Below are 13,735 nucleotides of genomic sequence, written 5' to 3' on the forward strand. Positions count from 1 at the left end.
CTTTTAAGTTCTTGAGGACCGGTTTAATTGTTATTTGACATATTCAACACATGAGACACATCGTATGTCGTATGTATACGACACTAAATATCTTTTTTTTATTCACTACAATCCTATATAGAAAAGAGCGAAGAGAAAAATCTATAATCAAATAGAAAATCTTCATTGTCCCACAAATAGAAGCTTCGACCGCTTATCATTTTTATATCAAAGAAGGTTAAAAGATAACTGGGAAGATCATCACATTATAAAAACAATGCAAAACTCAACAATGTAGGCTGTATACATTTAAAAGACTTTACAATAGTGAAAATGAAATAGCTGGATGTTTTATCAGAGCTTAGGTGATATGAAAGTGATATAGAAATGTTGTTATTGATATGGTAACAGGTATCATGTCTTTTAGTACTAACGAACAAACGACCATATACATGAATACAACCATGAACGAATCCGAATCAACAAGCACTTCACGACAAATTGAATTTCATATATTATTATTTATTGTGGCTTTGTTCACTTCGGTATTTAACATTTGTTGTTTGGTGATACTGTGCAAGGATAAGAAACTTAAAGAAAAACGATTCGAAATGCTAGTAATGTGTTTGAGTGTTAGTGATTCTGCAACCGGATTGGTTTCTGCTGCATTTAGTGCTGGAATTATTTATACAAGATTGACCTTGATTATTTCGCCACCGTTCTGTTACATCGGAATATCAATGCTTAATTCGACATTTCTCTTTTCAATAATTCAAAATCTTTGGATTTGCATTGAACGTTTAATAGCTACATTTCCAACAGTACAAAATCCTTGTCAGAAGATATCAATCGTTGCTATAACAATAGGAATTTTCGTTGTCTGTTTTGTCTTTAGTTTTATATTCCATTATGTATTCGGAAATGTTTGGTCAGACTCAACATGTTCTCTCAATTCATTCTTCGGACAGAATAGATTACTCGCGCTACGTATATTTCAGTCAATGTATTTAATATTGGTTTCTGCAATTATTATTATATATATTGGAGTTGTCGTTCGCATATACAGATCGTGGCGGCGAACAAGTCCAAGAATCTGGAAAAATAGAGTACGGATTGAAAAAGCTTATCGAACAGGTAACCACTCTACACGTTTCACACCTTCACAATCAGACATTGCTTCAGTCATACCTCAATTCAACCACGTTGATATGTTCTCTTTGTCGGTGCAAACAGTATCTAGTAGACAACAAGCCATTCAAAGAACTTACCATTCCTCAGCGATAACAACTGTACAACTGGACACATATCCAGTCAATACTGAATTAAACACCTCTGTACAGTCTTCTTCAATGCCGAAATCGATCTCAAATACTGGATCTCGAAGACTTTTTAAAATAGTGATTACATTAGGGATACTTATAGCAATTTTGCTCATGTCAATGATGCCTAAAATTATTCTTGGTTTTGCAGTTATCCGGAATCCCTTGAATGAAAAACTCATCAGAGCATTGGCAATTTCTGATTTAATTCTTTTTCTTAATCCACTTTTAGATCCAGTGGTATATGTTCTAAGGATTCGATCATTTCGTCAACGTATAAAATGTTCTGGTCACTAAAATTATATATTTATCATCGTTTCCCTATTTCCTTAACGTGTCACGGTACTTTTCTATCCCAAATTCATGTATTTGGTTTTGATGTCATATTTGTTATTCTCACATCGGATTTTGTCGAATGCTTAGTCCGTTTCTGTGTCTGTTACATTTTAATGTTGTGTCGTTGTTCTCCTCTTGTATTTAATGCGTTTCCCTCAGTTTTAGTTTGTTACCCCAATTTTGTTTTTTGTCCATAGATTTACGACTTTTGAACAGCGGTATACTACTGTTGCCTTTATTTAACAGTGGATCAAAGAGAATAGTGTATGTTACCTGATTGAAAGCTTTTTCCTTTTTATGTAAGTTGATTTGTTTATACAATTTGGAAACTTGTAAAGGTTTTCAATCTCACAGAATATTGTGTTTGGACTCTTTGTTTCGATATTTTTCTATAATTTATCAAAGAGTGACTCAATTGAAGCGATTTGAGATTAATATAATATATCTCAAAATAGAAAACTGTAGATTGGAATTCGAAATCTACTCTTAAAAGCTTAACTGCCTAATACATTGTTGTGCAATATATTGATAATAATTTACGTCCAGGGCTCTATTATTTTTCCGAATTTAAGAACTTAGATCAAGTGATCAATCATTAAATCGGTATGTTTTCGTATTACTAGTATATTATTTACTGTTTCATTGTAAAATGTGATAGCTTTATGTTAGCTTTATGTATGAATGAAAACTTTTTTAGTAGCATGTATAATGTCAAAATAAATTGTTGAAAAAATAATAAGTATTTCAAACAAATCTATGACTTGCTTTGCTTTTCATTTCTTTTATCAATCACATTTCAATATAGCCATAAGAGTGTTTGTATTCGGCGTCATACTTACATTTATATAAGAATATGTGGTATGAGAGCCAATGAAACAACTCACTATCCAAGTCATAATTTGTAAATGTAAATCATTAATGGTAAAAGTACTGTCTTTACAACGAAGTCTTGGCTCACATCAAACAGTAAGTTATAATGGGTCCCATAAATTACTGATGTAAAACCATTCAAACAGGAAAATCAACAGTCTAATCTACATAAAAAAAACGAGAAACAAAAAACACTTATGAACTACATGAACAAACGACAATCACTGATTATCAGGTTCCTGACTTAGGACAGGTATTAACAAATGCAGCGGGTTTAAACGTTTAACAAGGTACCAACATATATAAACATATTGATATTATTTCTTTCGCATTAGAAATGAATTTTCGTCAATACGAATCAGTTAATTAGAATTAATTCGAATTAAACTGTGGTGTGGACACTTTTAAATTGTAATTCGAATGAAATTTAAATAAATTGTTAATGCGAATTAAAAGTTAACGTCGTTTGGACAATAAAGCGATTTGACGCGCATTGCAATTCGAATTAGAATTTACGTTCCGATGTAAAACGTTCAGAATTCGAATTATACTTATTCGAATTAATTAAAGCAAATCGAATTAGAATTACATGTGAATGCAGCATAAAATGGGCGATTTACTCCGATTACTCTGCTGTACAGTAGTATCCGCTCATTGTTCAAAACTGTACATTAACCTAGACCTGTAGCTATACTTTCTATCCTCGTGATGTCCATTGTTTGTTATACATAGATGTCTTATTGGCAATCGTATTACCAAATCAACTTATTTATTCATAGTTTACTGTAAAATGGTAATAGTATTAAACATACATAGTAAAGACTGAACTTGTAACAGAATATTGATCATTTTTTGGTCTAAACCCTCTTATAAGACTAAATAATAAATTACTATATCATTTTCAGTCTTTCAGTCATATATACTGCGGTGAATTCAGTTATTCAAACGATTCGCTTACAGTCAATCAAGACTTGTTCAGTTTCTGTTCAGACTGTTTATTAGTTAACATTTACCTATACACACAAACATGAAACTGTATTGTCATAACTTAAAGTCTTACGGAAAATTACCGCAGTGACTTAAAAGCTAATAATCTGAACAGATTTTAATTAATCACAAGGAATAAGTCTACAAGTTAACTCAAAGACTGAACAGTTGTTCGGACTGGTGTTTAGATGACCGTTTCAAAATGAAATTTATTTACAAGTGCTGAAAACAAAGACCACAAAACAAACATTTGTTTAAAAAAAAAACCATACAAAACCATTTTTATGCACCACCTACGATAGTAGAGGGGCATTGTGTTTTCTGGTCTGTACGTCCGTCCGTCCGTACGCGTAGTAAGCCTGTCTTAAGTGTTTATACTCTGAATTTAACTTCAACCGCAAGAAATAAGTCAACAACAAATGAAATAACTGATAAAAGAGTCGGTTATCCATTCAAAGTTTAAAAAACCTATAACAATAATTTTGTTTAATTTATTTTTGTTTATACTCGAGCTCATCCCATAATGCAATCAACGTTTCTAAAAAAACAATTGTTCCATGTTGACAACTTGTATCAAGAATACAGGTAAATAGTGGCATCTATACTTGCAACATTTACACTTGTTTCAGTGAAATGTTTTACTCAATTTGCAAACCATTGTTTTGTTCTTGTATAGTGTATTGAAACCTGCCTTTTTTACTTGTTTAGAAGGCATCTTATACTGTAAATTTTCGGAGGAAAATCCCGAAAATTGAGCTTTCGGTTATTAAGCCAGTGGCGTATCCAAATGAGGGCTGGAGTTGGAAACCTCCTTTTTTTACGATCGATGCTTTTGAATGGGTATATATCGTTGGAACCCCTTCACCCTTGATTTATAAATGGCAGAAATCAGCCTCTGCTAGCCTTTATATGAGGGGTCCGTTAACATGTTAACCAATACCTCGATTTTGGCAAAAACAGATAACAAAAATGCAAAAATTCTGATAACAGTTAACAAAGTGGGTTGAAAACATTTAACAGCTTTAATTCATCTCAGATAACAGTTAACGGCACCTTGAAAAGGGCCAAAACAGGTTAACATAAAAAGGTATTGCCCCCTCTTTATATCTGAAGCAGAAATTGCATCAAGGTTCCAACTTTTGTGTGTAGCTTTAAATCCTTTAATATCCAGTTCGATTTCTATATATGAAATGTGAACACATTTTTGTATCCTTGTTGAGAGAAAAACATCAGAGATCTTGGAATTAGTACAGATTCGAAAGACGTAAATTTATACATGAAGATATAGCTTTGGCTTTAGATTTTTATGAAAACTAGATAGACATCATGTCTTTAGATGACTTAGTGACATATGACTTAAGATCAATAGATTGATATGTTCATTGATGTTGTAATATGAGAATAATGCTGGATTAAGAAACAGAGTATATGGCTTTTCATTAAATGTTTAATAGTTCTTTCTGAAAGATGATAGTATATACGTCTTGATTCTGATGGATAATAGTCATTTTTTTATAATATTTATAGAACAAAGATAAACTTATTCTTAAGGACGAAATCAATATACAGGCTTAATCAAATCTTGTGGAAACAGATCAGTGTGAATAGTAAATTTTGGTAAAACGTAAGAAGGTTCTGTATATAACTGAGTTCGACATTGGCATTCACCTTGGATTCCAGATTGACAAAACAAACTCGAAATAAATAAAGGGACACCCTTAGTGCATTCATAAAATTGAGAATGGAAATGGGGAATGTGTCAAAGAGAGAACAACCCGACCAAAGAAAAACAACAACAGCAGAAGGTCACTAACAGGTCTTCAATGTAGCGAGAAATTCCCGCACCCGGAGGCGTCCTTCAGCTGGCCCCTAAACAAGTATATAGTAGTTCAGTGATAATGAACGCCATACTAATTTCCAAATTGTACACAAGAAACTAAAATTAAAATAATACAAAAGGCCAAAGGCTCCTGACTTGGGACAGGCACAAAAATGCGGCAGGGCTAAACATGTTTGTGAGATCTCCACCCTTCCCCTATACCTCTAGGTAATGTAGAAAAGTAAGCGCATAACAATACGCACATTAAAATTCAGTTCAAGAGAAGTCCGAGTCTGATGTCAGAAGATTTAACCAAAGAAAATAAACAAAATGACACTAATACATAAATAACAACAGACCACTAGCAGTTAACTACCATGCCAGCTCCAGACTTCAATTAAACTGACTGAAAGATTATGATTTCATCATATGAACATCAGGCACAATCCTTCCCGTTAGGGGTTTAGTATCATACCATCATAACATATAAGAACATAACCCGCGTCATGCCAACAACTGCATGTTTTGGTTTTCTATGTGTATAATGAATCCTTTTAATCTTTATCTTTGTATTTTTCGTATGTTTAGTTATGTTACCGTTTAGGGGGCGTTTTCTATGTCGTTGTTGCGAAAATACTACGCATAAATATAGGAACACCCTAGTTAGAACTATGTGTAGTTTAATCAGGCTTTTGTTTAAAATGCGAAAAGGGCACGTCCTATGACAATACACCATGTGTTTTTTTCACGTTGTCGTCCATCTTCAATTTGCACAAAATTAGGAAAGGACAAATTTTGGTTTATCCGTGCAAAATCTTAATTGAGTGCGCCAAGCGCTTCCTTAAAAGACCTTTTCAATTTCAGGCAATCTAAACGCATTTTTGTTCGTGGTAGCCAGTGTGTATTTGTGATCTACATCGGAAACTCAAACTTTGTAAAGTAAATCCATGTTTTTCTCATAAAGAAGACGAAAATGTGAAAAGTTACAGACGTAATAGACCGTAATAGGGTCAAAGTGATGGCAAAACATTCACCTTTTGGAAAATAAGATGTTATAAGTCTTAGACCCGTTCGTTTAATTTTCTTATTCTGTGAGCATGTTTTCTAAGCCTGCTTGACATTATGTAAAACAAAATCTACGGGTGCAAAAAAAATCAAAATGGTAAATCAGGTTTATGTGTAAGTTCATGTCAAAGAAAAGTCAATTTAGAATACTTGTGTTGTGTTGAAATATGTTACTGTATCGTAAATTTCAAATTACATAAGTTATGTTTAAGTTGAAATTTTTGTTAAGCGGAGAAAGATACAAATGATCACGCATATTCTGAGTTTACCAAGGAAAATGTAGAAGTATGTGTAAAGGCTTTGATGTTCGTCCCTATATAAAATAGAAATTAACTAAGCCTTATATTTGACCTTTTCATATTTTTATATTCGAGCGTAACTGGTGAGTCTTTTGTAGACAGTGAAACGCGCGTCTGGAACAACTACAAAATTTCAATCCTGGTATCTATGATGGGTTTATTGTAGTCCAAAGTAGGCAGTACAAATGTAGTTTTTTCATCAAATTGCATTCTAGTAAAATGTGCATTTTTATGCCCCACCTACGATAGTAGAGGGGCATTATGTTTTCTGGTCTGTGCGTCCGTTAGTCCGCTCGTCCGTCTGTCCCGCTTCAGGTTAAAGCTTTTGGTCAAGGTAGTTTTTGATGAAGTTGAAGTCCAATCAACCTGAAACTTAGTACACATGTTCCTCATGATATGATCTTTCTAATTTTAAAGCCAAATTAAACTTTTGACCCCAATTTCACGGTCACTGGACATAGAAAATGAAAGTGGATGTTTCAGGTTAAAGTTTTTGGTCAAGGTAGTTTTTGATGAAGTTGAAGTCCAATCAACTTGAAACATAGTACACATGTTCCCTATGATATTATCTTTCTAATTTTAATGCCAAATTATATTTTTTATTCAATTTCACGCTCCATTGAACATGGAAACTGATAGTGCGAGTGGGGCATCCGTGTACTTTGGACACATTCTTGTTTTTAATTTGATTCCGGTTATCAAACAGAATAAAAAGTATTAGTTGCCTTTGTCATATATATTGCGTCAATAATAATATCTTCTGTTGATGGTTATGATCGTGGATATCATAGGATTAATGCATCAATCATCTTACCTGACAGTTTATAAGTAACAATTCTATACTTCATACATAATGTATTAAATTGTATGATAAACTACGTTTATTTCAACCAATAACTCTATACCGACACAGAATGAGGCTAGATTTCCAGAAATGTATAAGTTGGAACCATCCCCTTAATTCCCCACATTTCAGCTGCAAATAACCAGTCCTTATAAGAACGTGCAGTATTGCGACGTCAACCCATTTTCGTTCTTGTGTTGTATTGTAACACAACTGTTCCAGGTGAGGTGAGGGTTGGGATCCAGCTAACATGTTCTGTATGTATGTGTTGAAGGCCGTACGATGACCTATACTTGTTAATTTCTGTGTCATTGTGGGCTTTTGTGGAAAGTTTTCTGAATCTCGTCGCATAGGCAGTCATACCTCATCTTTTTTAGATTACATGATAGTGTTGTTTGCTTTGTTTGACAGCAAAAACGCTTTGTGGGACCATGAATTTTGTTTAATTTTTCTTTTAGTTTTAGAAATGAACATATTTCTTATGCATTTATTAATTTAATTATTCAGACAAAGTCTTCTTCTTCTTGCAAATACTGGCCACATTCAACATGATGAATATTCTGGCAAGTTGCGCATTATTAAAAACTCGTCAGGATAAAAACAAATTGTTCATAGATTTAATTTGAAGTTTTAGTCACTTGAGACTTAAATATCTCAAGAGACTTTGCTGTGGCGATATATGGTGGCAGTTTGTTCCAATCCGGATCCTTGACGTTGAAAAAGGACAATTTCCTACAATCTTTAGTGGCAAGCTTTTAAAAGTAAGTATGATGTTCTGTCCGGCTAGAGCTTCTTGTCGGTTTGTGAAGGTATTTACTGTTGTCTACGGCTACAAGGTTGTTTGTAATTTTGTAGCACATGGTGAGTCTAGCCTATTTTCTTCATGTTTGCAGGCTTTTCCATCCTTATTCCGTAATCATATTGCTGACACTTGATATATGTCTGTGTTTGCTGGTTACACATCGTGCAGCTCGTCTTTGTACTTTTTCATTTTTTTCTATGTGGTTAAGCTGATACGGGTCCCATACTGTCTTTCCATTTGCGGTCTTACTAATATTTTATAGGCATGCTCTGTGGTGGATTTTAAGCTGATGTGGAGGTTTCGATGGCTTTTCCTGTGATGTTGTTTAAGTGTTTTCTCCAATCTAGATCATTTGTAATTGTGCAGCCCAGGTTTTTGTTGATGTTTCATTCTCCAGAGTATGGCCGTGGAGTAACTAGTCCCACTTGATTGGGGTTTGCTTTATTGTTACTGTGAGAACGCTGCATTTTGGGGGGTTGAACTCCATTTTCCAGTGCTTTTCCCATTTTGCCAGTTATAAAATTCGGGAGTGCTGCACAGGATTGTCACAGTCAATTTAAAAAAAAAGATGTGGTATGGTGTCCTATGATTGTCTATGTAAACAGTATTTACTCGAGATTTCGCCAGTTTAGACGCACCCCTTGATTGACTGCAAGGGTAAATCGGATCAATGTACACTCCCTAAGGATTAATGGAGTTGTGTCCTTTACAATATTATCCCACCACCAGAACAATCCCCACCCAACACCGCCCAAGGGAGCGTGTATGACCCCAGAAAGTCACCAATGTGACAACTTTCAACAAGAGACCAAATGACACAGGAATTAACAACTATAGGTTACCGTACGGCCTTCAACAATGCCGAGCAAAGTCCATACCGCATAGTCAGCTATAAAAGGCCCAGAAGCGATAATGTAAAACAGTTCAAACGAGAAAACTAACGGCATAATTTATATACAAAAAAATGAACGAAAAACAAATATGTAACACATAAACAAACGACAACCACTGAATGTCAGGCCCCTGGCTGAATCCGGGTCCGTTCGCGCCCATTCACGTCGCACCCTATCACGTTCGCTCCCATTCACTTTCGCACCCTCTACACGTTCGCACCCAATTTTTATTGGTTTGGTGTTTATAATAACTTTGTAATCAAGTTTTGGTAAGTGTATTCCTATAAGTATATTTGTTTTCATTGTCTCACAATAAAGTAAGACAACTTTTGTGTTTGTGCAAAATAAATCTTAATCATATTTCGGTAAGTGTATAATATTACTATTTCTTTATTTCATTTCTTCAAAATAAAGTGAGATTCTGACGGTGTTTTTTTTTGTGTTGAATAAATTGATCATGTTTTGGCAAGTGTTTTGCTCTAATGTTTTGTTCCATTGTTTTGGATCAATGGGGCAAAGCTAAAAAAAACAATTATCTTGTGTGTTTTTCATTTAATATCTTTCATGTTTTACTTATACCAAGCTAAATACATGCAGTATTTACATCAACCAATTTAAAACAACAATCACGATTTTCTAATTATTCAACTGTAATTTGATTAAAATTGGGTGCGAACGGACTTACGGTGCGAACGTGCGAGGTGCGAACGTGAAGGATACGAAAACGTATTGGGCGCAAAAGGACCCATATCCAACTAAGTTAGACATCACGTGACTTTTGTGACGTATAATAGCCGCCATTTTGTATTATATTTCTCCATATAAAATGCATATGTGCTTCAATAAAGTTTGATTTTCTCATAAACCTGATCCGTTTTCTTACTTTTGCAAATCAATCCTTGATATTCAAACATATTTCTATCAAACAATGTTGGTCCTTACAGTTTAATTTTTGATTAAATTCGGTCAAATCGGAATCGTAAAACATACACTTTTTCTCGTCATTTCTCCGTTGACTCAATGTTAAATTACCGATACCCATGTCTACTTTTACAACAAATAAAGAAATTCTGTAAATAAAACACAAAATTTGCAAATCGATTAAGTATATTCAAACATAGAGCTGGCGAAGAATACTACTTAAATCAGTTTAATTTCAGGGCAAATTCGGTCAAACATCGATTTAAACAAGGGAATTTTCCGAGATTTTTCAAAATGGCGGCTGATGTATCATATGGAAATGTTGCATCAAATCAAGGATTTGTATAGTTAGACTTTCCTAGATTATATTTATTTTTTTATGAAGAATGTTTCTGTAATTTTCCTTTAGTGATATTTCGATATCATTGATTTCAAAATTTCTTAATAAAAAAAAATTATTTTAAGTGTGACACGGGAACATTTATTTTGACACATATTCATCCAGGAGATACTGTTACCAGAAATTTTTTTACAATATCTATAACAAAAAAAATTCTCTTATTTTTTTTAAAGGTATTTTCAAGTTTTCTGTATATTTTATCTTTCTTTAGAACTATATTTATACATTCCTTTTAAAACCAAAAAAATGTTTTCATCCTAAGAGAAAAAAAAACCAATGTCCAATTAAAATAGATAAATATTCTATACCTTTAATTCCTTGACCGAACAGGTGAAATCTAACTTGGGTTATAATGTTACATCATAATATATTGTCAGGTAGACGTGCAAACCAAAAGCAACCAGGCGACATTCAACATCCTGTCAGTGTGTATACAGGTATTACCAGAGTTTAAATTTTGTGATATACAAAAGTTATTATAAATGTACAAATAGATATCTTCTCCTTCCCGTGTCAAATCAGAATAAGTATGTTTCATAATAAACTTTAGGAAAATATGAATATTATGAAAATTTCTTTAAAAAGATATGTTTTGCTTAAAAAGCATTCAAATATTTTTATGTTTCTATAATTATTTCAAAGAAATAATCTGATTCAAATTTTAATTTAAAATTTAAATGAATTTCGATCATTAAATATAATTTTATTGTTATTTATTTTTTAATTCAATATTTAAAGCTAAATCCAGGCAATGAATCAATATAAAGTTTAAATTATGTAAAAAAAAATTAGTTATTGTATACATTCCAACAGAGACGTATAATACGATTGGCCTGGTTTTAACAATATTGTATACCCGATAATATCTATCGACAGAGTTATCGGTCCTGAATAGGACTGATATAGTTGGGTATGTGATACCCTCCTGGCTTGGGACAGACACAAACACAGAATGGGGTGGGGTTAAACATGGTAGCGGGGTCCCAACCCTCCTCTAACCTATGATGGTGGTGTAACAGTACAACATTATAACTATAAAAATCAGCTGATAGAGGCATAACTCATCAGAGGGATTAAAAATACAAATACTGCAAATACAAGTGGACGTGGCCGAGTTCTTATAATACACCCAAACAACAAAAAGACACGAAGTACAGGTCTGGGAGTACTCGCAGTTACTGACGGCTAAAGGTCCAAAGCCACTAACAAATAATAAAAAAATCATCCATCTAAGACTAAATTATCAATCAGTACACATCCAATCATCATTGGGATTTAGTTTAAAGACGTCATAAACAGTCAGGGAAAAACATGACTTTGTGCAATACCAAGATAAAGGGTACCAAGATACAGGTATCAACAGATTGTAGATCCTTGAATGTACATATATATGTTTAAACAATATATTTAGTTTGGTTTCAATTTGCTGATAAAATTAACAAAATAAAAGCATTTTCTGATGTTTTCTATCAGGTCCGCAATTTAAGTTAAGGTGGCTTGGGACTATTCGACTGCGCATAATATCACGCTTAAATTACAAAAGTATTTGTCGTAAATTCGATATAATTTTTTTTAAATATTTTGATTGATTAGAAATGTTAAATCATTGTAGATCATTGTAGTTATGTGACTAATTGAATATTTTCGTTTTTATCGGTATTTTTTAAAGGGTCAAAATGACATTTCACCCATTTTCACCATTATCCCGCCAAAATTATTTTTTTTCGGTGACCTATGCTTTTTATTGGCTCATACTTTGAAGTTATATTTCAGCTTTTCATATTAGGCAGCAACCATTTGATTTTCTGGGGGGGGAGAACAATCTATTTGGGGGCCCCCCCCCAGAAAATCAAATGTTGCTGCCTTACAGTTTTGGACCAATTGTCATAGAACGTTTTTTTGATATATTCCAAAAAAGATATGTCAACACCTCTATTTCCCCTATCATTTCATTGAAAAATGGTCCCTTTTACATCTACCTGTTTAAAAGATTTTTTTTTAGCTTAAATGGTCCGTGACCCCTATTTTTTTCGACCAATTTGATTTATTTTCTTTGAAGAATAAAATAACCAAAAATACGGGCGGCACTTCTGAAAGAAACTTCGAATACGCCCGAGCCACCTTAAATGGAGAAATAAAAACCGAATAAAAACTATTGCAAGACCAATGTGCCAAATAGAACACAAAGCGAGATAACTCTAAATGTGTATCAGTGTTTACCTTGGACACACGTTTTTGATCACTGAAGTGTTTAAACATACGATAAAGTACCGTTCTATATAAAATTTTACACATCACATGATTCACTTGCCGGTAGTCTCACCATGGCTGTCCAAAGTTTTCTTGGGAATTATTCAGACCTTTTTGCAGTAGCAGGAGTAGTGTCTGTTTCTTATATCGCTCTGAAGCTCGCCCTGTCAATTTTTAATGGCATCAAAGTCTTTCTTTTAGCAAAACCGCTTGGTTTAACTAAGAATTTAAAGAAATGTGGACAGTGGGCTGGTAGGTGCAAATCATGAAAAAATATGGACTTGTACTAATAATTAGCTTTTATAATTAAGAGTCGGTATAGTATCTGGCAAATTTTGACTTTTAAAAGCCATGATGTGAGGGGTTGATTTGCATGTACAACAACTGTGTATTGTTGAAGCCTGCACATTGTATGTAAACCTCTAGAAGTCATGTCAGTCATGGTTGTCTCGCATATGTAATCTGAATCTGAGTCCATTCGCCCAATCACATTCGCGCCCATTCCTGTTTACACTTAAAGTCTATCATATTTTCCCCCAAGAATTGTAGAGTCGGGTGCGCATATTCGCCGGGGTCACAATTACGCCGTTTTATAATATTGAGGTGTAAATACTTCAAAAGATGGCTGAAATGGAAGAAATATGTCGGTAACTTAGATTTTTATATCAAATATGATTATTTTTTAAACTACAACAAAATTACAGCACTTACCGCAAAGGACCAAAAAACGGATACTGATTTTCGGCCAATTTCCTGAATAAAAAACGTGATGTTAAAGAAGTATTTCTTAATAAATATTTGACTGAGTGCCTTAAATTTCAGTTTTGTACATTTTAAAATGTCTACTATTACCATCTATAATGAAATTCATTTGAAAATATTGTTTAAAGCTGCAGTTATTTGGGTTTAAATGGATGTATAAAAACGGTGAATATGTGTCCCCCATAGACA

The 13,735-nt window shown here is 33.5% G+C and overlaps 1 protein-coding gene across 2 annotated transcripts in view; it reads left to right on the forward strand.

The window, feature by feature from the left end:
• The first annotated feature begins 12,772 nt into the window (after nucleotides 1–12,772).
• Nucleotides 12,773–13,735, forward strand: part of LOC134685681 (very-long-chain 3-oxoacyl-CoA reductase-B-like) — a 49,932-nt gene continuing 48,969 nt past the window's right edge. The window contains exon 1 of one of the 2 annotated variants that reach the window (XM_063545653.1): nucleotides 12,773–13,036. In XM_063545653.1, coding sequence (XP_063401723.1) covers nucleotides 12,859–13,036 — 178 coding nt within the window. In that variant the 5' untranslated portion in view covers nucleotides 12,773–12,858. The remainder of the gene's footprint in view (nucleotides 13,037–13,735) is intronic. The other variant, XM_063545654.1, reaches the window with a different exon arrangement.

This window comes from Mytilus trossulus, chromosome 9 (assembly GCF_036588685.1).
Source record: "Mytilus trossulus isolate FHL-02 chromosome 9, PNRI_Mtr1.1.1.hap1, whole genome shotgun sequence".
Taxonomy (NCBI): Eukaryota; Metazoa; Mollusca; class Bivalvia; order Mytilida; family Mytilidae; genus Mytilus; species Mytilus trossulus.